The sequence below is a fragment of the Choloepus didactylus genome, chromosome 2, assembly GCF_015220235.1.
Source record: "Choloepus didactylus isolate mChoDid1 chromosome 2, mChoDid1.pri, whole genome shotgun sequence".
Lineage (NCBI taxonomy): Eukaryota > Metazoa > Chordata > Mammalia > Pilosa > Megalonychidae > Choloepus > Choloepus didactylus.
Genome location: NC_051308.1, coordinates 94,923,348 through 94,950,400, shown reverse-complemented (window position 1 = coordinate 94,950,400; position 27,053 = coordinate 94,923,348). Strand labels below are relative to the sequence as shown.

At 35.9% G+C, this 27,053-nt stretch overlaps 1 protein-coding gene across 1 annotated transcript in view; it reads right to left on the bottom strand.

Moving 5' to 3' along the window:
- CCDC181 (coiled-coil domain containing 181) overlaps positions 1-23,446 on the bottom strand; it is a 61,266-nt gene extending 37,820 nt beyond the window's left edge. The window contains 7 exon segments of the mRNA XM_037825400.1: positions 2,775-2,868; positions 2,870-2,912; positions 2,915-2,990; positions 2,992-3,708; positions 5,383-5,415; positions 5,417-5,523; positions 23,369-23,446. Coding sequence (XP_037681328.1) covers positions 2,775-2,868; positions 2,870-2,912; positions 2,915-2,990; positions 2,992-3,708; positions 5,383-5,415; positions 5,417-5,523; positions 23,369-23,429 — 1,131 coding nt within the window. The 5' untranslated portion in view covers positions 23,430-23,446.
- Positions 23,447-27,053: the final 3,607 nt, after the last annotated feature.

The following is a 27,053-nucleotide window of genomic DNA, read 5'->3' as shown; positions in this document are numbered from 1 at the left end:
TCAAAAAATAAAACTGAGCACAAATACTAAAAATATACACTAGTTTCTAAATTATAAACAAATCAAGCTGCTACATAAACAGGAGTACTCCATTTGCTACCGAATCTCTCAGGGCTGAATACACATCACCATAGAATGAAACACTGAGTAAGGTAAATAGCATTATTATTCACCATGGTTTTAGTGAAGCAAATTTCCTGTGGTAGGAGACATTTTCTCTCTTTTATGGTATTGTCTTTTCCAGTGCATCTCATTTTCATATGAAATAAAGTGATTTTATTTAAATAAAAAAAATACTACATCCAAGAAAGGAGGATGAGAGGAAGCAAATATGCCAAAATTTTGATGACTGTTGAATCTGAGTGATGGGGAAATTAATTGCACTTTCATATGTGTGTGAAATTTTTCATAAAAATGTTTACAAATATTTTTCAAGTAGTTTATCTTCTTATGTAGCATTTTTGTCTCAGAAAAATATTTAGATACTTTGTTAGCTATAAGAACAAAATGAATTTTTTTATCTGGAATATTCAGCTAATGTCATGAAAGGGAGGGACTTAAATTTGAAGTACTGGTTATGTGGAGCTATAAAATAGTTACTGGGAATGAAGTGCATGATGTAGCAAAAACAGCATCAAACTAGAAGTTAGGAGATTAAGTAACAATCCTACTGTGATCATATTGTGTCAATTTGGGCAAGCCACTTAACCTCTGCCTCCATATTCTTTCCTGTAAAATGGATTCATATTAGCAAGCTGTTAAGTCTCTTCCAATACCAACATTTTTTCATTTAAATAAATGGAATTATACAAGTCCATGCTTAAATTTTCTTTAAATAATGGAATTCAAAGGGCTTTCCATACGTTTTGACAATACAGCAAGCCCTTCTAATTCATTTTGATTGAACAAAAGAAAAGGGAGGAAAGGAAAATTTCTACAAAATTAAAGCATAAAATATAACTTTAAAAATATCTACATACTATTTTCTGACTCCTAAAGGAGCCTACGGATATAAAACTATGAACTTATTAAAAATATGAATTTATTAAATATTAAACTTTACATTTATTTATGTTTCCTTTCTACAAAAAGGACTTTAGATACCTTGCATGAATACATACCACATGATAAGATGATTATCTTCCCAGAGGGGATATTTGGGTATAATACACAGAAAAGTATCAGTCAAAGCACAGATAATGCTGTAGTAAAAGATAACACTGAAATGATGCACTCAGCATAGAAACAGAGTATAGCAACCCAAGCCAGCAAATATTTTGTTGGGCATAAGATACGTAAAATGTAACCAACTAAAAAATGTTATCCTTGGCACTTGAAGACCATGCCTTGTGCAAGTACATAAGCAAAGGGAAATCTGGTTTTGAAGATCCTGAGGAGAAAAGTGTATCCCGGGACAAAGAGTGTACGGTAATCACAAAAAGTGATCAAAATGAAATCAGAACTATCCACTAGTCACCCAAGTTCAAAGTTACCCTCAGTTCATTAGTAAGAGGGCACTGAAATGCATGTAAAACCCTCCACATAACTTTTATATGTGTGTATAGCAAACATCACATAGTTCAGTCATTCTCAATAAATTCTTTAGTACTGCCATAAAATTCTGCGTTAACAGATCCATATAAGTATTGTTACGTACATAAACCAAGCAAATTGAGTTTGACTGGTAGAGTTCAGATTTTAGCAGCCAAGTAAGCAAAACTCTATAAGGATTCACCCTTTCATATTTCTGCCTGGGTGTGCTAAAAGCTATACATTCTTACCAACTTTTCATCTTTTTCTGTTAATATAAATTCCTGATTAAAATGCTAGAAATTTCCCTGAAACCTCATAAAACAGAAAATACACCATTTTTCAGTGAGTGAGAAATTTCTCAAGAAACTGAAATTTCGATTCCAACTCTGCTGCTTGTAAGTTGCTTGTCTTTGGTAAAGTTAAGTAACCTTTCTACACTATAATTTGCTTGTCTTTAAGGTCCCTTCTAATTGTAAAATTCTATTAATCTGTGATTCTACTGAGGCTTGGTATTTACAGTTAGAGATTTTATGTGCTTCAGCTTAATACAGTTAGTTATCCAGTGAAATAGAGAATTGGGACACTGATTTAAGTTATATAGAGAAAAAAATTCACCATTTCAAGTACTTGAAATTTTCAACTATAAAATACAGAGTTTCATTTAAGAGGAAAACAAACACCAGAAAATATGGCATTTTGGAAACATTTTCATTAAAAATATTAGCCACTATTCTTAGTCTAAGATTAAAAGCCCCTGAAATCAAGGAATCATAGGCATGGAAGAATACCATACACATACACACACATAAACCCCCACAAGTAAGAGAATTATAATTCAAGTCTATCTGTTGCTCCTAAACCCAACAACTCTGTACCTTCTTTTCCCATCTGACATCTGATTTTCACTTATATCAAGATGACTTTCAGCAGTCACTTAACCTCTCTGAGCCTCATCTTTAAAATGAAAGGATTAGATGAAGTCATCATTTAAGAGAGATCTCCTTGAGCTCCAGCACAGGACATTCATTACTGTTTGTGATCCTTACAAGAAAGGACCAAGGTAATCATGGAGTTTTTCCATAAATACATTTCTTAACATTTAACTTAAGTACAGAAAAATAAAACAAAGATCAAAAATCTCCAGTAATTTAAAGAATTCTAGTACTCTGTTTCAATCCTACTGCAATTATAAAACTTGAAACAAATGATCTTTCAATATATTGCCCCACTTACGCTCTCACCTCTCTCTTTAACTTTTCTTCCTTTGTTCGAGTTGTTTTTTGCAGTTCTTTCTGTCGAGGCGAAAGGCAGTATGTGAGGTCACTGGAGGACAATTGCAGACTGTGTCTTGTGATTTGATTTATTTCGATCTGAATGGCAACAGAGTTTGGACGTGTCTTGGGATTCGATGGTGGCTGAGGGATATAATTCAATGGTTCTGTAAATGAGTGAGCGATTAGCATGAATTTTTGCTACATGCTCTTCTTTTTTAACACCATTGACAGATGAATTGAGTGATCTGGGTGATAAATGCTGAGGTTCATTTTCTGTACTATTGGCATTATTAATGGGGGGTAAAAAACCCTGACTCTCAATGTCTTGTAAATTCAGAAGTTCAAACTTTCCATCTCTCTCTACTAATATCTTCCTATCCTTGTTTTCTTCACAACTTCCATCAGTAAATGATAGGAGCACATTTTCTTGCCTAAATTCATTGGAAATACATAACTGTGACAGTTTTCCAGACATGCTACTTTCATTTTCAAAATAATTTTTGTAAGTATCATTGTCTTCAAGTGGAGGAACTTCCAGATCAACTAATTTGTCTTTGAACTTAAGTTTTCGTTCCCTTTTATCATTCACAGGTTTTTGATTCTGTAGTAGCTTGTTGGCTTGTATAATTTTCTCCATAATGTATCGCCTTACTTCCTCATCCTCTTCCTCCTCCAAGTCTTTCTGGCTTTCTGGTTTGGATTCCTGAGAAGAATTTTCACTATCTGAATCTGATATGGGATCGAAAGGCTGAATAGTTGGTACAGAAATGAAGTCATTTCTTCTTGGTGAAACCTCATCCTTTAAAGATTTGTCAGGATCAGAAAGCTGCTTCATACACTCTATTTCTGTTTCATTCTCATTTAATTCTTTGTTAATAGTCTCTTCCTTCCCACAAGCCACCTAAAAAAAAAAAAAAAAGATATGAGGTTCTCTTTTTCAGTCAAATTGAGACTCTGTTCATTTAGATGTGGACAATCCAAAATGGATTTTCCTACTCATGTAATTTATTTTATGAATGGGAATATTTAAGTGTTTCTTGCTCATACATCACTCATAATATTCTAATTTATATTCATGAGCACACTAAGGGAAACACATATATGTCACAACAGCTTCAGGGAAAATTAACTTTAAATTTGAATTTGATGCTGCTAAGTGCTCTATTGATTTTAAAATTTTTTTGCTAATGTTTCAAAGGTAACTATTGATAACACAGTATTATTTTAATGTATTCCCACTACAAAATATTCCTCCCTTTACACTTTCAGAGAACAATTTTCTAAAATGTTTTCTCCTTGTAATATTCGTATTCTTCAAAAAAAGCCTCTTACTCTATTGGTAGAGTCCTTTCTTCCTCAACCATTGTAAGGTTACTGCCTTTGGCCAAGTCATAATCATTTGAGGTTCTTATAATCTTTTCAGATTATTATTGCTGCTATTGTCTGCAAGACCTACATTCACATTCCAAGTCAATTTTTACCTATAGATCAGATTTTCCTTCCTCAACTATCCTCAGAGACTCCAATAATGCTAATCACCCAACTGAAAAACTCAGCTTCACACTAAAAAAAAACTTTTTTTAATTCCACATGAAACTAAGTCATTATTTCACCACAAAACACTGCTCCAGATCTGCTGATTCTAAAGACTTCTTACCTAGCATCTCTCCTACATACATACATCCTTACCTACCAAACACTTTACCCCTATAATATGCAATTGTTTTTTCTCTTTCTCAGACAATTCTCTCTCCCAAAACATTTCTATGGTGAGCTAGTACTTGCTGCTCCCTTAAATTCCCTGAACTCCTCTTCCTCTTAAGTATTACTTGCTCACAGATCATCCTTGCTGACAGTCTTTTCTTCCAAATCTGCACACTGCTAAATCTGATACATTGCTATAGTATCTGTTTTTAAATTCTCCTTTGGCTTCTATTTATTTTCTTTTTAAAACACATTGCAATGAAGTTACCAATTTTTTGCACTGAAATCATCCCCTGGCCCTCATTCCTGTCTCTAGCTCTGTCATCCACTTTTCCCACCAGCTCCAAAGGAAGAAATGACTGTCATCATCTACTGGAAAGTTAAGATCCATGAGATCACTTTGTTTTAATCACCATTTTAACACTGGTACCTAGACCAATACATGGTAAGTGATCATTAATATTTGTTGAAAGAATAAAGAAAATGAAAGAATGAATCATCATCATCACCCCTCTAATTCTGTTACCCTGTGCTTTGGATTTCACACCCTTCCTGGCCCTGAGACCTTGATTCCACCTCACCCATCTGGATATCTATTTCTGACTCTACTCACTCTGATTACTTTTCTGTTAAAGACGCATACAACTCCCACTTAAAAGCCATTTTAGAAAAGTCTTCACTTTTTGATTCCACTGTCTTTTTCAAATCATCCACCCCATTTGTCTTCTCCATTGCATAAGTATACTTACCCTAGGTATATTAAAAGAACTTTTTAGGTTTAGATACAATGATACATGTGAAAACTCTGCAGGAATTGCAAAGCACTTTGCTAATGTAATTATTGTGAATGCTGTTGGCAATTTATATATACCTCTATTATGCTGACACTAGTTTTTTTCTTTTCCATTAATTAACCACTCCAGGTCCTTTTCAAAGTCATCTTCATATTCTCCACTTTCTTTTGAATCAGTGCCTTTATTTTCGTCCATTTTCCTTTTGTTAAAGACCAATGCTGTGAGATTAAAAAATATCAGATTCATGTTATAAAAACTTTAGGGGTAAAGTAGGGTATGGAGATTAACATTGAAGATAAGATTTAAAGTGATACATTATTGTATTCATGATAAAGCAAGAAAATATGAATGTTCAAAATTAACGTATATCTATCTATCCTAATGGACAGATAGTAAGACATTTCCTTAGGTGAACCACTCCTAACAACCTTCTCACCTCCCCACAGTTCCTGAAATTCTAACTTACAAGGAGAGTTAAAAAGGTCGATGAGAAGAGCGTATGATGCCTAGAGAAGGATTCCATATCCCCTGCCAATTATCAGAACTCCTTGTCCAGGTCAGGGCACATGACTCAATTTTTTTAGTCTCACATTTTCTCATGTTTGAATAAAAACAATTATATCAATTCCCAGCCTCAGTTTCTCAGTCCTCCTAGTAATTTACATAATGCCACATAATATAATTATAATTTATGATCCGAGACCTTTTTAACTAAGTAACAACTAATTCTCAATTACAGTGAATATTAATTTCCACATAAGTTAACTTTCTGTCAATATATTTAAAATTATATATTTTTAAAAATACATATTTAAATATACTCTTTCACTTATAAAAAACACCTGTGATACCTAATACTATCTGGAAGACAGTGACAGTAAATAGGGATGTCACATGAAACTTAATAATTATTTGTGAAGATGGTATGTACGGTCAGTCATTTTTTTAAAAAACTAAGCTAAAGTTATCTACAAATGGAGATATAGTTCTTATCTCTGCTAAGTTTTCTGTTCACACTTGAATAAGTCTTTACTCATAATGTGTCTATATATGTGTGTCAGCATACCTTCAATATACACACACATCTAAAATACATTTTGGTAGATATTTGTTGAGCACCTATCATATGTATTCCTATAAAGATTTTAAAAATAGACCTATGTCCTGAGAGGCTCACAGTCTGGTAAAGAAGACAAACATAAATAATTCACCATAATGCAGATAAAGGTAATAAAAGTATATATAAAGGACTATGGAAAGAAGAATAAAAAGCAATAAATTCAGCCTAAACTGGAACTTCAAAGGAAGCTGAGATGGGTTTTGAATATTGAGTACAAGAGTTCACCAGTTATTCCAGGCAAAGAGAACAATGTGAGAAAACACAGAAGTGCATGGTATTGTCTGGGGCGGCCTGCCATAAACTGTGTTCCTGAAGAAGGGTCTAGAAAGAGTAAAGGAGCTAATTTGATGTCTTATCTTTTCAAATAGAAAAAAAGCTGGGGAAAAATTATTCATGTAGATTCAAATGTCATAAAATTTCATAAAATATGCAGAAATAATCTGCATACTTACCACTATTGACTTAAAAAGCAAACAAAAAGAGCAATGCTCTTTAAATGTACATAGACTTTTAGCTCCAGTTTCAAGGGAATTACAGAAATCAGATCTTCAGGGCCCCAAATACCTGGGATCCTGTCTATATATCTGCTTTCTCTTGCTCCTAGTTGTAACCGAGAAATGAGGATTTAACAAATGATTGTGATTACTGAATCATTATATACATATTTCTTTTTACTTTCTAGTACATTAGAATAGCCAGAGGGAAATAACTGAAATTTCTGAACTGTAATCCAGCTGCCTTGATCTCCGAAAATGACTGTATAACTTGTGATTGTAAAAACCTTGTAACTGGCCCCCATTTACCCTATTTTTCAACTTTACAGTCTCATGATCACTAAATACAGTCCCTAATGTTTATTAATGAAGAGACCTGAGTCCAGCCAGAACTAATTCACCCCAATTCTAAAACTACCTTGCTAGATGGAGGTAGATCTAACCAAAACTGGCTCACCTGACATGCACAGGAGCTTAAACTTTAACCTATAAGTGACCAATACCTCATTATAATACCAAAAATCACACACATCATATTAAGACTGCCATTTTCTTACATACGTTCTGTGACTAAGCATGTAATCAGTCTGTGCATGCTCAATAATTAGATCATCTCCAAAGCTTGTCATCTCAAGCCATTGTGCTCATTATCCTAAAACCTGACCATCTTTTGATGTTATAAACCCATCAGAGTAACTGCAGTTCAGGGAGACAGATTTTTAGGCCGATAGGCCATCTGATCTCCTGCTTCACGCTTAGGGAAAAAAAGCCCGGTGTCTCAGGAATCAGTCATTTGGGCACAATGGGCAAAGAACCCCGCATTTGTTTGGTATCAACTTGGTGACTCAGGTGGGACTAGGTCCCTAAGGAGTCAAGAGTCTAACTGCCCAAAGTTCCAGAGGCAGGACAGGTAAGCACAGCAATCGAGCTTTCTGTGGCCACTAAACTGTTTAGTGTAGAGGCTTGGCAACTGGTTTTTCTCCTGCTCTTACCGGCATTCCAGGCCCTCAGTGCTTTAAAAAACTTCAAAGAGATATCCAGTTCCAAGTCCAAAATCTAACTAGGTGAGTGGGTCATCAGGGTTAAAATGAAATTGGTATGACGGTTTGAGTACCCTGGACTGGGTTTTGAGGCCTGGGTCCTGTTTCCAGAATGATCCCCCTTTGCTCTAACCTCTATGCCCTCCTGTTTTCTGAGTATCATTCTGTATGGGGTTCGAGGCCCCAGCTGGAGTTTGTCTGTTGAGTATACTCCTGGAAAATAAATAATCCAACAATTAACTGGTATTTATTGAAATTAAGTGTATGATACCTGTTTATCTGTTAATTGGTGTGTTACTTAGATACAGTAAGTATGTAATGCCTGCTTAATTGTTAATTGGTGTGTTTGGTCTAGTTACTAATTGGTGTGTTACTTAAATATATAGTAAGTGTTAAGTATCTGTTTAAATTGTTAATCGGTGTGTTACTGCATTTGTATTGTTCAAGTGTTCCAATTGGTTACTGATTATGGAAATTCTTTAAAATGGGAAATTCTAATTCTAATAGCATTCCTAAACACAGCCCTTTGGACTGTGCTTTGAAAAACTGGAAAGATTTTAGTTACAAGTCTATGAAAAAAAACAAAAAATAGTTTACTTCTGTAACAGTCTGTCCTCAGTATGATTTAGAATAAGAAGAGAAATGGCCTGAGAATGGCTCTATAGAAAAGAACACTATATTACAGTTAGAGTTGTTCTGAAAAAGAGAACAAAAATGGGATGAGATGTTGTATGTTCAATCCTTCATATGTTTCTCCCAGCAATCAATGTTGATGAGAAAATGTAAAATTTTACCTGTAAAAACTGGTGGAGAAAAGAAAAATGTCATCCCTGATTCAAATCTGGAGAATCTAATAGAAACTTTAACTCCCTCATCTGCTCCACCTCCACCCTATAACTGAGGGACCAACAGATCAGGAAAGTAGGACATTCCCCTACCTCTTTCTCCTCATCCTCCTTCTCTGTATCCCTCTTTATCAGAGGTAAAATAGCTTGAGATAGAAATGGTCTCTCCCTCGCATACCTGCCAGGGAACTCAATTTGGTCAGGACTGCTCTCTAAAAGCAGCAGCAGAGCCACTGGCAAACCTTCTATTCCTCCAGCTGTGCCTACAGTAGTAGACGAATAGGGAGGCCCAAGAGGATCTGTAAATATACATACCCCATCCTCCACTTCAGATTTATATAACTGGAAAAATAATACCCTACTCTATAGAGAGGACCCAGAGAAAAATGGAAAGCTTGATTGCCTCAATATTTGCAACCTATAACCCAAATTGGGCTGATATTCAGGTCTTGTTAAATGCCCTGATAACAGGAGAAGAATGCAGAACGGTAACAGAAAAGGCAAAGCAGGAAGCAGATAAGAAACAAGGAGAAAATCCTGGCACCCCAGTATATGCTGGAGCAAATTTAGCTATATCAGTAAGGGATCCTGAATGCAGATGATGCAGGAGACCGAGCTAAATTAGAGCATTATAAAGAAGGTATCATTGTGGATCTGTGAAAAAGGGTCCCTAAATCTATAAACTTACAAAAGATAAAAGAAGACAGGGACCAAAGAAAAGTCCCTCAGCTTTCCTTGAAAGAATTTATATTACCTACCAGCAGCACACTGATACATATACAGAAAGTTCAGAGAATGCCAGAAATTTAAATAAGACTTTTATTACTCAGAGTTTTCCTGATATAAGGAGAAAGCAACAGAAAATTGATGGAGGACTAGGCTTGCCTATATCTAGGTTGGCTGAGATTGCTTTAAAGGTCATAACAGAGACCAATTTCAAAGAAGACCAGTACTTCCAAAAGCAAGCAGCACTTGAGGATTTGCCTTAAGAGACAAATGGCACTTCTCAGGACCTGAATGAACCAAAGACAACCTGACGAGACAACAGCATGAAGGTAAGACCTTTGGGCACCCCTCAAGAGATGGGAGGAATTCCTAAGGAATTAGGAACCAATGTGCATCCTGCAGGAAGAAGGGCACTGAAAGAGGGATTGCCCTAATCACCCCTGGGGAAAAACCCCAAAGGAAACTGGACAACCCAAACTTCGGATGCCATGACACCAACAGCTATCTGGAATGAAGGGACGTATAAGAAGGGTCTCTTCTAAAAGAAACACCACCTCTCTCAATCTCACACCAGGAGCCTCAGTTGACAGTACAGGTGGGAAAATAATTAACTGCCTTTCTTGTTGATACAGGAGCCACATACCCAATATTAAATAAAAACCTGAAAAGTGATTTCCAACCAAACAGTTACTCTAACGGGAGTATTAGGTAAAAGAGCAAATAAAACATTTTTGCAGCCACTAAAGTGCCTAACTGGTACCAAAACTTCAGAATGTCCAGTTCCCTTGCTGATAAGAGACCCATTAACCAAGTTAAATGCCTAGAAAACTCTTTCTCCAGATTGTCAACAGAAGTGCCTCCAGGATGAGTTTGTGCATGGTTAAGTCGCACTATTGTTCACTGAGGGAGATAAGCAGATCACCCCCTTCCCAGAAGAAATCTTGAAAGTTTTAAAACTGGAGGCATGGGCTGATGGAAAACCCAGCCGTGCAAAAACAGTAAGAAGGGTTCTAGTGAAACTTCAAAAGCCAGGTACATTGTCGCTCAGATGTGGCCCTCTCTCTCTAGCTAAGCCAACTTGGCAGGTGAACTCACTGCCCTATCTCCTACGTGGGATCTGACTCCCAGGGGTGTAAATCTCCCTGGCAATGGATATGACACCCGAGGATGAATCTGGGATCCAACATCATGGGATTGAGAACATCTTCTTGACCAAAAGGGGGTTGCGAAATGAAGCAACATAAAGTTTCAGTGGCTGAAAGATTTCAAATGGAGTAGAGAGGTCACTCTGGTGGGCACTCTTATGTACTATATAGATAACCCTTTTTAAGTTTTAATGTATTAGAATAGCTTGAAGTAAATACCTGAAACTATCCAACTCCAGTCCAGTAAACTTGACTCTTGAAGCTGATTGGATAACAATGTAGCTTACAAGGGTGACAGTGTGATTGTGAAAGCCTTGTGGATCACATTCCCTTTCTCCAGTGTATGGATGGATGAGTAGAAAAATGGGGACAAAAACTAAATGAAAAATAGGGTGGGATGGGAGGGGTGATTTGGGTGCTCTTTTTTACTTTTATTTTTTATTCTTACTTTTCCTTTTTCTGGTATAAGGAAAGTGTTCAAAAAATAGATTGGGGTGATGAATGAATAACTATATGATGGTACCATGAACAACTGATTGTATACCATGGATGACTGTATGATATGTGAATATATCTCAATAAAACTGAATTTAAAAAAATGCCAGGTACTATCCATCATATTAAACAATATCCACTTATACTAGAATCCATGCGAGGAATTGCTCTATGAATAGAGAAAATTTTGTAATATAAATCAATACAACCCTGTCAATCTCCATATAATACTCCAATTCTACCAGTACAAAAGTCAGGCATCGTAAATGAAAACTGGTTTGTGCAAGATCTCTGGGCTATTAATCAAATTGTAGTAGATATCCACCCTGTAGTTCCAAATCCATATACTTTACTCACTACCTCATCTGTAGATCTCTGTTGGTTCACAGTCTTAGATATGAAAGATGTCTTTTACTGCATACCCCTTGATCCAGAATCTCAAGAACTTTTTGCTTTTGAATGAGAAGACCCCATTACTAACATAAAACAACAGTATTTTTGGATTGTTCTTCCACAAGGATTTTTAAATTCTCCCATAGCATTTGAGAAGCTTTAGCTAGAGATTTAAGGGAATTACACTTGCAAGGAGTATTATTACAGTATGTAGACAATATCTAAATTGCAGGTTGTACCAGTAAAGAATCAGATAAGAACACTATCCAAACTCTGAATTTCTTAGCAGACTGAGTTTACAAAGTCTCAATCAAAAAAGCTCAAATTTCACAAACATCACTAAAATATTCAGGTTTTGAATTATCCAAATGACAGAGAAATCTACTACCAGATCAGAAGAAGGCTTTAGCCCTAGTTGCACAGCCACTTACAAAAAGGCAGCTTTGAGTATTCTTAGGAATGGCAGGATTTTGTAGAATTTGGATACCTAATTTTGGACTCATAGCAAAACCCTTATATAAAGCCCTGACAGGATCTGAGCAGGAACCTCTAAACTGGACAACAGAATATAAAAATGCCTTCCAGAAAATAAAGGGAACTTTTAACAGCCCCAGTCCTAGGGCTCCCAGACTCAAGGAAAGATTTTGACCTTTTTGTACACAAAAGACAAGCAATTGGATTAGGAGTGTTTACTCAAAAATTAGGAAATGCCAGATGTCCTGGAGTCTATTTCTCTAAACAGTTGGACAATACTACCCAAGGATGGCCAGTGTGCTTAAGAGCTGTAGAGGCCACCTGTGACATTTTCAAGCAGAAAAATTCACTTTAGGACAACCCACCACACTGTGTACTGCATACACCACACTGGGTACTGCCATTATTAGAAGAAAAAGGTGGATATTGACTCATCAACGGACGATTAGCTAAATATCAAGCTATTCTGCTAGATAATCCAATCACCTTAAAAGCTTCTTCTAGTTTAAACCTGGTTACCCTACTTCCAAGTGAAAAAGGGGAACTTTGGATAACTGTATACAAATAATTGATGATGTTTATTCCAGCCATCCAGATTTAGTTGAACAGCCTTTAGAACATCCAGACATTGAGAGGTACACTCTTGGAAGCAGCTTCATGGAATGAGGACTTCACAAAAGCCAGTTATGGAGAAGTAACTCTACAAACAGTACTGGAGAGTGGGATCTTCTCACCAGGTACATCTGCCGAATGGGCAGAACTCACTGCACTCACCAGAGTTTATACCTGGGAAAAGGACAGCGAATAAACATACATACGGACTCTAAGTATGCTTTTAATGTAGTTCATGCTCACGGGGCTATCTGGAAGGAAAGAGGCCTCTTAATGTCTTGTAAAAAGAAGATTAAATATGCTGACATAATTTTAGACTTACTGGAAGCAGTAATGTTACCTAAAGAAGTTGTAGTATTTTGCTATAGCCACCGAAGAGGAGAGATGGACTATTAAAAGTAATCAAATAGCAGAGCTAGAAGCAAAAACAGCAACCAAATTAAAACCGCCATCCTCATTATTAGTACTTTCTCTGATACCAGATATGACTAAAAAACTTTTCTCCTCAGTATACCACTCAAGATCTATTGAGAGCAAGACAGTGGGGCTTTGACATAAAAGAAACAGATGCCAGTTCTCAAGCAAACATTCCATGCAAAGGAACTGAGGAAGGATGGCTTTATAGTAAATATGGAGTAATTCTTATTCCTGAACACTTAATGGAAACGGTTCTTACTCATTTATATCAGAGCAGTCGTTACAGAAGAGATGCTATGTATCAGTAGCTGAAGAATTATATTACAGGACCAAAAATGCAAAGAACCATTCAGAAAATTAAACAAAACTGTTTAACTTGCACTAAAAACAACACAAAACCCAGGACCCTGCCCCCTATAAAAGAAGTACAAACCAGAGGCACAACACCAGATAAGGACTGTCAAATAGACTTTACTGTTATGCCAAAGGCATGCAGAAATTATAAATATCTTCTTGTTTTTGTAGATACATTTACAGGATGGGTAGAAGCCTTTCCAAGCAGGACAGAGTGAACCTCAGAAGTAACTAAGGTGCTCCTGAAGGAAATAATTCCACAGTTTAGACTCCCATTTTCAATACAAAATGATAATGGGGGGGCTTTTACATCAAAAGTTTCCAGGAACTTTCAGGACCACTGAACATTGGAAATTACATGCATTTTGGAAACCACAATCTACCTGGAAAATGGAGATGATGAATCACACTCTGAAGAAAACAGTAGCTAAACTCTGCCAAGAGACAAATTTCTCATGGGACAAGGTACTCCTGGTAGCTTTGATGCAGGTAAGAGTAGCACCCAGAAACAGGCTCCTTTTGAGTCCATTCGAATTGGTATAGGAGACCATTCCTGAAACTAGGGGTATGTATACCTGGATGGAACAAGTCCAAGAATTAGAAACTAAAAAATGTATTAGAGGCAATTCACCACTACACATCAAGTAAGCTCTCCTTTGCTACAGATATTCCCTTACATCACTTTAAGGCTGGGAACTGAGTTTTTTTAAAGAAATGGAAAAGTCAGTATCCCAACAGACCAGTTGGAACTCAAGTGGGAAGGTCCCTTGAGGTCTTATCAACCACTCACTCTTCTGTCAAATTAATGGGAGTGAAATCATGGGTATACCACAGTATAAAAATAGCACTCCCTAACCAGTCCTTCTGTCCTAGACTCCTCCACAGAACAAATACCAAAAAATGAACAGCCAGAGACCTTGAAGAAGGAGAGGAAGCTGACCAACTTCAAGCAGACAGATAACAATGTGAACCTCTGGAAGATTTAAAATACATCTTCAGGAGAATAGATAAGAAATGATAAATAGTACAGCATTTATTTTTGCTTTACTGTTAAGTACACTCAAAACTTTAATAGACATGTGTGTTGCCTAAAAGTGGAATACCTTCAATTTTAGCCAATACATAGATTACTTATAAAATTCAGACTCTTTCCAACACGTATTTATGGACATATACTAGTTTTTTATCCCTGCTATGGTATAGTCCAAGGAACTGACATATTGTCCAATACTAATTGTCTTTTTACAATGGGCACACTTATGCAACTTCTATGAATCAATCAGATTGTTGGGTACATGGCCAATTACCTACATCTAGTGTTTCCAAGTTACTCTGGTAGATATCACCCCTCCAGGGAAGTGACTTGAAAGAACTAAGAAAATTAATCAAAGAGATGTAAAAACAGAAAGGGACCCTGGATATCATAGACATAACTAATGCAGATCCAAAGAAATGGCCAATTAATTTGGAAACCCTAAGACATCAAATTTCTTTCTCCTATAGTAGAAAAATAGCAAGACCCATTCAATATGCAAACCATTTAGACAACAAGGCTGAATACTTAACTATTAGAGAAAAAGAGGGACATTCACAGCTTTGGGACAGTATGGTTTGGCTAACACCTGAATATGGTAAATTAAGCCAGACAGCCTCTCCCTGTTGGGAACAACAAAATCACTCCTAGCAACATAATCCCTTTAACACAAGAAAAATGGGATGATTGCCTCCAGAGTAACATTAGAAAAAAGAGACTGGTTTGGGACAGATTGGTTTAATGGACCCGATGTTTGCTAGGTAGCTCTGAACAGAACTCAATGGCTATGTGGTATCAGCTTATGGCCCTGATTGCCCCCAGGCTGGATAGGTAAATGTACTTTAGGATTACCCTCAAGGTAATTATCCTCAAGGCTCAAGGAAGTATTTATAAAACTTTACCATGAGGGGTAAATCTACCTTGATTAAAAGCTTGATGGGCCCGATCACTATTTCATTGGTATGACCACCTAGCCTCTACATTTCTGCCTTCATTAGGCATAGAGGATGTCATATTTAGGATAGAAGCATGAAACAATTTTATACAACAAGTTTTAAATGATAGCCTCAACAGTATATCTCTTTTAAATACTGAAATGATTCTAATGCGTAAAGCAGTACTAAGAAACTCAATGACTCTAGATGTCTTGACAACTTCACAAGCAGGGATATGTGCTATATAAAAACTGAATGGTGTACCTATATACCTGATGAATATGATAACGTAACTAAAGTGCTAGAACATATGAAAGGTCAAATGAATGCAACTGACACTAGCTCTTCCTTCTTTGGCATATTTGATTTATTTAGCTGGCTTCCCACAGGAATAGGATCTTGGTTTTGTCCAACACTACAAACAGGACTAATAAAATTACTACTAATGATTACAAGCCTACTTATCTTTTAAACTTGTCTTTGTCTTTCATCCTGGACTGGTCATAACAGAAGTACTGAAAAAGTTAATACTCCAACCAAAACCTGAAATTAAGGAATATGTACAACTACAATCTAAGAAGTGACATTCCCCCCAATTTCTAGGTCAGCACTCCTTTTCAGCAGGAAGAAGTAAGAGTGGTCATTGCCCAGATATCCCTCAAGATTGGGGAATGAACAAAAACAAAAGGGAGGAATTGTAACTGAGAAGTTAAGAACTGGCAAATGATTATGATTACTGAATCATTATACAGATGGTTTTTCTATATTGCAGAATAGCCAAAAACTAATACCCGAAATTACTGAAACTCTTAGCCCTGCTTATACTTACTATTGTAATGGTTATTATTGCCTAGTCTCAGCTCTGTGTGTACTTAATATTGTAAAGGTAACAACTCCATCTCCCCTTGTTTGAATCCATAAAAATCCTGAATTCCTTAGACTTGGGGAGACAGATTTTGGGCCAATAGGCCATCTGATCTCCTGTTTCATGCATAGCACTAAACTCTTTCTTCCTTTGAAATCTTAGTGTAATAAATTAGCTCTTGTACACATCAGGCAAAGACGCCCGCATTTGTTCAGTATCATTTTTATGAGGACTTTTGAACCAAATACAATTTTATTCTACTTAGGTATGTTCTCACCAAATTTAAAGGAGTTGACCAATAAAATAGACTAGAATTCTATCTATTAGATCTTTAAGACGGCAAACAATGTGTTTGTGTTTAATAAAATTAAGTTACTATTTTGAGAAACTTTATTTTAAAAATATGTTTTCAGGATGTTTAAAGACAATATCAATGATCTTTTTGGTAACTTAGAGTATGTGGGTATGTAAAATATATAAGACGTGCTTTGTTAAAGAAATGTGTAGGACAACACCTGGGTGAATATAGAAAATTGTAGAAAGTTTGTGAAAGTGAATTTTGTTTATTGTAGTCAATGCTGAATAAAATTTGATAAGCTTGTCTTGGGGAATATGGTTTGTCCTAAAGTAAAATGGCTAGTTTTAATACATAAAACAAGACCTGAATGGATATGGAAAGTCACAGAAGTCTTACAAAAGTGAATTTTGTTTATTGTAATCAATGCTGATTAAAATTTGATAAGCTTATCTGAGTATCGTTTGTCCTGAAGTAAAATGGCCAGTTTTAATATGTAAGACAAGACCTGAATGGATATAGAAAGTTATAAAAAGTTTGTGAAAGTCAGTTTGGTCTGTCATAATCAATGCTGATCAAAAATTTGATAGGCTTGTTTATAATATTTTTAAAAGTTTTTGTGTCAAATGGTGTATTTGCACAAAACTGGAGTTTAGTTTTATCTCTTTAAAATAAAGTGGATTGTTAGTATGTTCTTAATGAAAAGTTATAAAAAGTTTTTCTTAACCATCTGTGTACTCTGTCCAGAAGACAAAGATTCTATCATGTCAGAATAATAGCCCTGTTGATGTTTATGTTGACCTTATTATCCTTTACTCAGAAGAGAAACGTTCTCACTTTTAAAGGAAAACTGTTGCAAAGGATTTGTTCTTTCACCTTGGTAAAAGAGAGGTGCTAAAATAGTTTAATATTTTTACATAGGAAATGTTTGGGAGATGTCACAATAATTAAAAGGATTTTCTATCATTCTGTTAGCTAAATTTATATGGGTGAAATGTTATTCATATATTTAGAGATTGTATAAAATTCCTAAATACTTGCTAGTATTCTCACAGTTCACATTATATTCTGATACTGATCCACATGATGATAGACAACAGTATGATATTGTTAATCGTGGTTTTAGTTATTCTTAGAAGAATGCTCCAGATCATGGAAACAATCAGATTTACTTGCCAGTTGCAATAATTTGCTCTAATCCTTCTCTAAAAGTACATACGGTCAGCTATAAGTTAGAACTTCAACAAAAAGGGACTTTTAAAAGAGAAGCAAGGCAAGCATATAAAATACGTTCTACGTTATTAGTTAACATAACCCTGGTAAATGTGCAAAGGTGAGACAGGACAAAAATTCTGCTATGATTTGTGGCTGATGACCCCAGAATAAGTTAAGTGTCAAATGTTTTCATTTCTGAAAATAGCTTCATTTAGAAAATGCTTCTTAAAAATTAGGGCCTAGATTGTAAGCACTTAACAGCTGTTGCATTTATTCCTGAGCTTTAATTGTTATTTCTAAATTCCGAGATGCTTTTCTGTTTCTCTATAACCTGGTAGCTCCCTGGAATTTTGGATATCAGTGTGACATCTAAGACCCAGAGTTAGAGATCTCCAGCTCTGAAAGTACTAAAGGAGCAACATTATTCCATACAGCAACTGTTAAAGGAGCTTAAGACAGATCATACTTCAATTAAAGATGTGAATGAAGCTGATCTGGTTAGGAATAAGGTAAATCAGAATACAAGGTAAAAAATGATATTGTCTATATTTTAAGACTTTAACTTCTGTGTGACACCAAAGGAAGAGATGTTTATTTTGTCCAGAATTTATATTTTCTTTAGCACACTATCTAATTTAACTTGTCTGGGTCAGTTTATTTAAACAATCTAATTAAGCTTTATGTGACACAGAACCTGGGAGAGGGAATAAGATATTGATATTCTGTACAGATTATGATGCATTTCAGAGTATTTGGGGCAGAAAATGAAAAAATATTTGCAAAGTCTCTTGATGGACTAGGGGAAAATGTGAAACTATTAAATTTTCCCACCTGGGGAATTCCTGCTATTCTCTTAAGCAATAGGGGCTCACAATTTAATAAGTCAAGCCCTCAATCTTGGGGCTTGCCCTTTTTTATAAAACTTATTTCTGTAATGGCAAAGCTAAGCCTACTTAGAATTAATGCCTGAGTCACCCCCAGAGAACCCTTTTGTTGCTCAGATGTGGCTTCTCTTTCAAAGCCAAACACTGCAAATAAACTTTCTACTTTCCCCCCTATATGGAGCATGATTTCCAGGGGTGTAAGTCTCCCTAACAATGTGGGACATGACTCCCAGGGATGAGCCCTGCCCTGGCATTGTGGGACTGGCAATGCTTTCTTGACCAAAAGTGGGAAAAGAAATAAAACTAAACAAAGTTTCAGTAGCTAAGAGATTTCAAATAGAGTCAAGAGGTCATTCTGGAGGCTATTCTTATGCAAGTTTCAGCCAGATATTTCAAACTGCCATAGTACGCTAAGCCCCAACAACAGTGTTCCTGAAAACCCTAAAGAATACCCTGGGCTCAATATAAGACTCTATAAAAATTTTACTTATTAAATTTATTATTTGGAGACTTAAAGCCTCTGGATAGTTTCTATGTCAGGTAAGCCCTGAAGCCTAGAGGTACCGGTCTTTCCAAGAACAACAACCAGTTTCATTCCTCTACCTCATAATGTTGACATCCCTTTTCAACATGAAGAAGTCAGAATGGTCATGGACCAGATATCCCTCAAGACTGAGAGAATGATCAAACGAGAGGGAGGAGCTGTAGCAAAGAAGTTAGAATTCAACAAATGATGATGATTACTGAATCACTATACAGATATTTTCCTTTTTACTTTCTAGTATATTAGAATATCCAGAGGGAAAGACCTGAAATTTCTGAACTTTAATCCAGCTGCCTTGATCTCCCATAATGATTGTATAACTATATAGCCTTTATCTTGTGATTATAAAAAACTTGTAACTGGCCCCCCTTGTACCCCTTATCCTGTTTTTCAACTTTAGAGTCTTACAATCACTAAATACAGTCCATGATGTTTATCAATGAAGAGGCTTGAGTCAGCCCAGAACTAACCCACCTCAATTCCAAAACCATCTTACTAGACAGAGCTGAATCTGATCAAAATTGGTCTGCCTGACATGTGCAGTAGCTTAAACTTTAACCTATAAGTGACCTATTCCTCAACATAATATTGAAAAGCCCACCCATCATCGTATTAAGGCTGCCATTTTCTTAAATATGTTCTGTAACCAAACATGTAATCAATCTGTGCATTCCCAATAGCTAGATCAATACTAATCTTGTCATCTTGAGCCACTGTAGTCACTATTCTAAAACCCGCCCATCTTTTGATACTATAAAACTATCAGAGTTACTGCAGTTTGGGGAAACAGATTTTTAGGCCAACCGTCCATGTGGTCTTCTACTTTGTGCTTAGCAATAAACTCTTTCTCCAGTTGAAAGCTCAGTGTCTGAGGAATTGGTCATTTGAGACATCAGGAAAGATAACCCACCACTTTTGATCAGTATCATACACCAAGAATAAGGTGCCTAAAATTCTTTTTAGAAGTAGAAAGTACAGATGTCAAGAGCATATGAGACTATGGCACATTTTAAAAAATATAAAATTAGATATATTATGGCTGAATTAATAAATTATCCACAAGTTTTGTTTTAGCTATTAGCATCACTTTATTCTCCGTAAACATTTGGCCAGACTATCTAACCTGGTGCAATTTAACTAAAGTGAAATTTACATTTTTTTTCCTCCCATGTTCACCCTTACATGGCAGTGAAAACATGAAGAAAAACATCTTTCCACTAGTTGCACAATCACTAGATAAGGGAAGAGACAGGGCTTTTCAATACTATGCATGAAAAACATTTTAAGAGATTTTAGTGAATAGGTTCAAAATGAGTTAAAATTAAAAATGTAAATGAGCTATAAGGCTGAGACTGTGCATGAGATATAGATATATATGAAGTATTGTGTCTAGTTTCCTGCACTACAGTTTAAAAGCCAAAAGGCAAACTGGAATATTCAGAGCCTAGCAAACTAGGAAAAAGAAGAACAAAAAAGGAGAAAGAAGGAGGTGGGCTATTAAAATAAAATGCTTTAAAACCAGATTCTGAGGAATACCTGAAAACACTAAGAATGTTTGCTTAAAGAAGAGAAAATTCATGAGAGACATGACGGCAGCTTTACAATATTTAAATGGTTGCCATATGAAGGAGGATTGGATTTGCATAATTTCAGGGAGCTAAACTAGTATCAATAGTTGGAAACTCAAGGACAAATTTTGGCACAATGTAAGCCATAATTTCCCATTTCAAATTTGTGCTGAAGTGGAATGAGGGGCCTGTAAAAATTGAGTTCCCTGTCAATGGAACTATTTTTACATAGCCTAGAAGATGATTGTGACAGGAATATTTTAAAGGAGATTAAGGTTTTAGGCAAATGATGGAGCTAGATGATCCTTAAAGTTTTTTTAACTCCCAGATTCTCTCATTCTTTAAGTTGCAAATTAATAAGTAACTGTCAACTCATGAAGAGCAAAAAAGTTTAAAAGCAAATGCATAGCAGCATAATAAAGCTAAATCTAAAATAAATGATCAGTGTCTGAATAATGAAATTCAAGACTTAAAAAAATAAAGGATGTTCTGAAGTCTGTTTCATTTAAATGTCATCTTTCCTCTGAATATTTCTTGATATTGGTTCCCTTTCCTACTCAAAACAAAGTTAACGTTAGAACACTAAATGTTAATTACTAAACTCAATTATTCCCTTAGATAATCATTATTACTTCTAAAGTATTAGCTGGACTTAATTCCTTTCAGATATTTCCTTTAACCTAAGAATACAAAATAGACTTTCTTAAAGGACTCAAAGTAAGACTTCAATAATTTGTAATTGGATGTTGAGGGCATTAATATTTTCAGATGACCTGGAAAAACAGAATCAATATTTCAGAGTTTATTTACCACTGCCTAGTGGCAAGACAGGCTAAATCACATAAATTATTAATGGCTACCTAACCACCAACTAAAATTGAGGGGCACCATGACTGATACAGAATAAGCTAAAAGAACATGTATGAATAATATTTTCCATAGTCACAAATTCCTTGGGATAGTCAGCTTTCTTTTCAGACCAGAACTCTTTAAATCTATTATTTTGAGATGTTTATGTTACATAACTAACTGTTAGAATGAAATTTCTGTGGAATTTTTCAGTGTTTTCCCTTAATATCATAATAATTACAAATCTGAACTTGTAAATTTATGGTGGTCTGAAGACTTTAGCAGATATCTTTTATTACTTATAAAGAATTTCATCCATGTGACAATTCATTTAATTAATAAAATTAATAAGTTACTTAAAATAAAATGATTACAAATTGAACACATTGTTATGAAAACATACTACTATGCCATGGTTTAAAAGGAGAAAAAAAGCCTTAGTTGAAGTAACTCTGAATAGTAAATGAAGTCACATCAAATCTGAAGGGCAATTATTTTCCTGTAACTTCCAAAAACTCATGACAGGTTCCCAAGTAAACAAAGAACATATATAATTCCTTGTTAACCCAATTCCCTTAAGCTTTTTCAAATGCGTCACAGGATATTCAGCCTCCTACAGCTTTTAAAAAAATCTTCATCCCCAGGGGGTCTGTCCATATGGTATACAGTCAACATGCTGGCACAAAAATGCACTTGACAAGACCAAATCACCTAATATTCCCTATTTTATTGAATTTCATATGTTAAACTTTAAAGTTTATCGTAAGTAAACATCAGTGTAAGTGGCTTAGACCAAATACAATCTCTTAATAAAGAACTATAGGGAGAGACACAAATTAATTCCTTCCTCCTGCCTGTCTGCTAAATCCCCGGTGGGAAGATGAGTGCAGATCTTTTAGTGTAAGTCTTAGCTAAGTCAACATGTATAAGTAATTTTGATAACTTTCTTTCAGGATCAGAATATTACAAAGTAGTTTAATCTGATTCCTTGGTTCCAGTCTTAACCTCATAGCCTTTTAACCATATACTTGTTTAAAAACCTAAAAGAACTGAATGTCAGAGAAAGTCTTTTAATATAAAACAAGGACTTAAGCAAAAGCTAATTCATCACTTCATGAAACCATCTGACCCATTCTTCCTGCTGCATCTTCCTAAGACTGTTTCAGGAGTAAAATTGTTAGAGTCATAATCTGTCATAAAACATGATGATAAATGATATTTTACAAATATTAGGTGATACTTTTAATTTGTATCATGGGTCACAAGATTCCACCAATTAAATGAATACCATCACCTCTTCAATGAAGCTAATATTTCAGGAATAATATTTTTCCAGGGATAAAATTACTTTCCATGTTCGAGAACTTTGAGAGGGGAAAAATCATGACGAAGATATAGAGGGGTTTCGCTCACACATAGTGAACCAAGGCAATGCCAGGCTTCCCCCCACCCCTCGCCTCAGAACCAGGCTCAGCGGACCCCGGACCCGGAAGATAAGGCACCAACAGGAGACTTCTTCCCTCGCTCTTCTACTCATCTCTCCTCCCTGCTATACAAGACATTTATCCCATTAGCGGCTTTCCCATAAATATCTCACATAAATATTTCCCATAAATATCTCCAAATCATCCTTCCCATCTCTCCCGCTATGTCCCCTCCTGCCTGTGGATGATGCAGCGGCTGGGGTCGCAGAGATGGCCAAGGGAGTTCTCCTCTCCTCTTTCTAAGCTCTGAAGATGAGGCAATGGAGAGCCCAGCACCTGCTCCCGCGGCGGCCCAGAGCGGGCTGCCATGACAACTGTCCTGCTCAGCGTCCTCCATCCGGGCCTCCCGTACTACCAAAGGCGGGGGCGGGAGGGGGCACGCGCAGGCGCAGATGATAGCCTGCGAACTCCTGCGGCTCTGGCGACCCATCTCGGTGCGTGCAAAGGACTTGCAGGATGCGGTTTGCAGGGAGACGGCCAGGAAACCCACGCATCATCCTGCTGCTGTTAGTAGCGACTGGCGAAGGATCGCTTTCTTGGCAGTGAATTTTTCTGTGTGCAGCTGTCTCTCGCCAGATTTGGAGATTGTTAGGAAAACCCCTGGAAATATATTTCAGTGTATTCTTTTCATCACCATTAATGCCAAAAGTCGTTTCAGTTTTCACTAGTACATGATGAGATCGTTTATTCGTTACTAGTTTTTGATCCGAAGCTTTTTTTTCTCCAAATCAAAACCAAAATCGTCTTTATCCGAGAGAGTTTTCAAAAGAAATTGGATTTTTGCTCAGCTTTCAAGCATGTCACAATGGTCAACTAGAATTTTCTCAAATCTCCTTAAACGTCGTCTTTATGTAAAAAGGAAAAGCAAGATGAATTCTAGGTTGGAGTGACAGATGTCGGGATTTTAGGAACTGTCCATTCCTCGCCAGAAATAAATAATAATTGAATAATTGAAAATATGTCCTAGGTACTATTCATAGTGTTCATTATTTTTTTAAAGCATTTATTATTAGACTTTCTATCAGTTGGTATGATGGTGAGTACCTTTCCTCCAAAGAGACTTAATGTAAAACTTAGCCATTCTCCAAACTGTAAGTTAAAAAAAAAAAAAAAAGATTTAAGGTTAAGGCCAATTACAATATTGAGTACTTCCTAGCCATAATGTAGAATTTATAGTTGTAGTGACCTAATGTTTCTACTGCTGCAGGACTCAATCTTTGGCCAAACCTTGAAACAGATACAAAATATAAGATTATTGAATGTTAAAGTTCAAAGGAATTTTAGTCAAATCTCCTTTAATGAACTTGATGATATTATCAAAGCCAGAGTGAATCCTGTTTTTGACTCCTAATATTTTTCCCACTGCCCCTCCCCCAAATATTTGTAAATATTTTTGAAAATAATAATGGGATGTAGCAGCATTATTTATAACAGTCAAAAGGTGTGAACAACTCAAATGTCCATCAACTGCGGAGTGGATAAATAAAATGTGATATATCCATACAATGGAGTAGTATTCAGCAATAAAAAGGAATGAAGTACTGATACATGCTACAGCATGAATGAACCTTGAAAATACTACCCTAAGTTAAAGAAATCAGACACAAAGATCACATATTGTATGATTCCATTTATATGAAGCATCCAGGCGGATCTATAGAGACAGAAAGTAGATTAATGGTTGCCTAGGGCTTGTGGAGATGTTGGGGAAAATAGGTAGGTGACTGCTAAAGGGTACAGGGTTTCTTTGGAGAGTGACGGAAATATTCTGAAATTGAATGTAGCAATGGCAGCACAATTCTATGAATATACTAAAAACCACTGAATTGTACATTTTTTATAGGTGAATTGTATGGTATATGAACTATTTCTCAGTAAACTACTAAAAATTATGAATGGAACAGTGAGCAAAGAAGGTTATCTGCATTGTTTAAAGATAAGAAAACCAGGTTTTCAGAGACTGATTTCTGAAATGATCCCTTATTATATGGATTCTGTCTCCTGTACTTAACTCACTTGTAGCAGATTTTAATTTTGAAGTCTAGTTTCCCTAACTATAAAACAACTATAAAAATATTTGCCTTTAGTGTTGTGAACAGTAAGTGAAGTAATCCATGTGCTTAACACAGTGCCTGATGCATTAAAAAGTACTCAACAAACGGCAATTATTATCATTACATAGTTTTCCAAAAGGAGGAAAGTAGGTGCTAAAATGTCTTTGAATGTCCAAAATGAAAATAAGAAAAAATTTAAATTATGTGTGAAATTCTACAAGAAAGTAGTCCCTACATTACCAGTTTTTTAATCTACAAAAAATCTAGATGTTAATGTATCAATTTCAAAAAAAGTATGTTAAACATTACAATTATAAAACCCTTATGTTATGTAACTGGATGAGCATTAAAGGTGGAATGGATAGACATAAAATTCAGAAAAACATCCCAGTTAAATGGAAGTTGGAGTGCCAATTACCTTAACCACCTAGAACCCAGTTGCAAACAAAACCAAATGTAAGGGCTTAAAAGCAATAACAAAAAGCTATTACAATGTTTGTGAGCTAAGCTTGAGCAGTTTGTCAGAGAGTCCCTCACAGTGTTTTAGCTTATTCTAAGAAATTCAGATCTCTGAGTTCCCAATATGTGATCATTTGAAAGGCAGAGAACAAGAACAAGTGAGTTGTGGGTTGTAGGTTGTGAAAAGCAGGTACACTGACACCACATACACACAAAAAAAGTGGAAGGGTGATAGGCTGAGACAGGCAGGGGTAACAAAGGCAGAGTCCCCATAGAACAAGACTGAAATCTTTGATCATCTCTTCTAAGGGAAGGCAGAGACAAACACTAAATTGCAGCATTTTACAATAATTCACAATCTGTAATGATAAACCTGAACTACTAAGAAAAGGTTGATTTCATTTTAATCTGTTTAAGAAGGCAGAGACATATTAGGTTTTCAATAATTTCATTAGATTTTGCCTGTTGAGCTCCTTACTGGTGAGCCTGGCTGGAGTCACAGGTGAATAATTCCTAACCTCTGCATGCAGGAGCTCACAGACTGAAAAAAGGAGGTAGGTTGAAACAAAGGAAGCACAATATGAATCACAAGGCACAGATTTAGCTCAAAAAATGAAGGAATTAATTCGAGGAGAGTGACAATAAAAAAAGGCTTCCCTAAAGTGTTGACACCAGAGATAACTTTTGAAGAATGAAAAGAATTATAAAGAAGGGTAGGGCATTGTACATAGAGATGAAAGCATTTGCAAAGTCACAAAGGCATCAACTAGTTCACTCATGGATCTTTAGGTAATTCAGAATTGCTAGCTCAAAACAGGTAAGGTGGGGAGTGACATATGATGAAATCTACCCCTTATTGTCCAAGGCAGCCTCTGAGGTCCCTCGAACACAATGTGAAAACCAATGCAATATGCCTATTTGTGAGAAAAACATTTCTATTAAAATTAACTAATTAAAAGCAGGGAGACTGAGTTTTAGGCATTTCTGTACATTTAACAACACTGGACACACATGTGTTTAATAAATATTTATTGAGTTCACATGACTGACTGAACAAATCTTGTAACTAACCTTAATCATATAACCGATATAATTAATTTCATAATTCCTAATATTGTATCTGGAGATCAGAGATTACTGAAGGGATAAGTGTTTTGATGATAAGGGGGGAAGAAAGGAATAAATTTCTAAAATGGGGCATTTTCAAAAATGCAGATCTCTGGTAAATTTGGATAATCAGAGGTTACCAAGAAAGCACAGAGTTAGCAGATAGGCGAGGAGGAATAATTGAAGGATGCCAGTGACATACTTTTCAATTTTATCGAGTCCAGAAGGTTGCCTTATTACCTCTCCCTCCCCATGCACATGTCTCTTAAAATCCTCTTAATTCTGTCCTCCAACTTGAGTGCCCTTGGGCTGTCAATGACTGCACAAGGAAGGAGAATAAA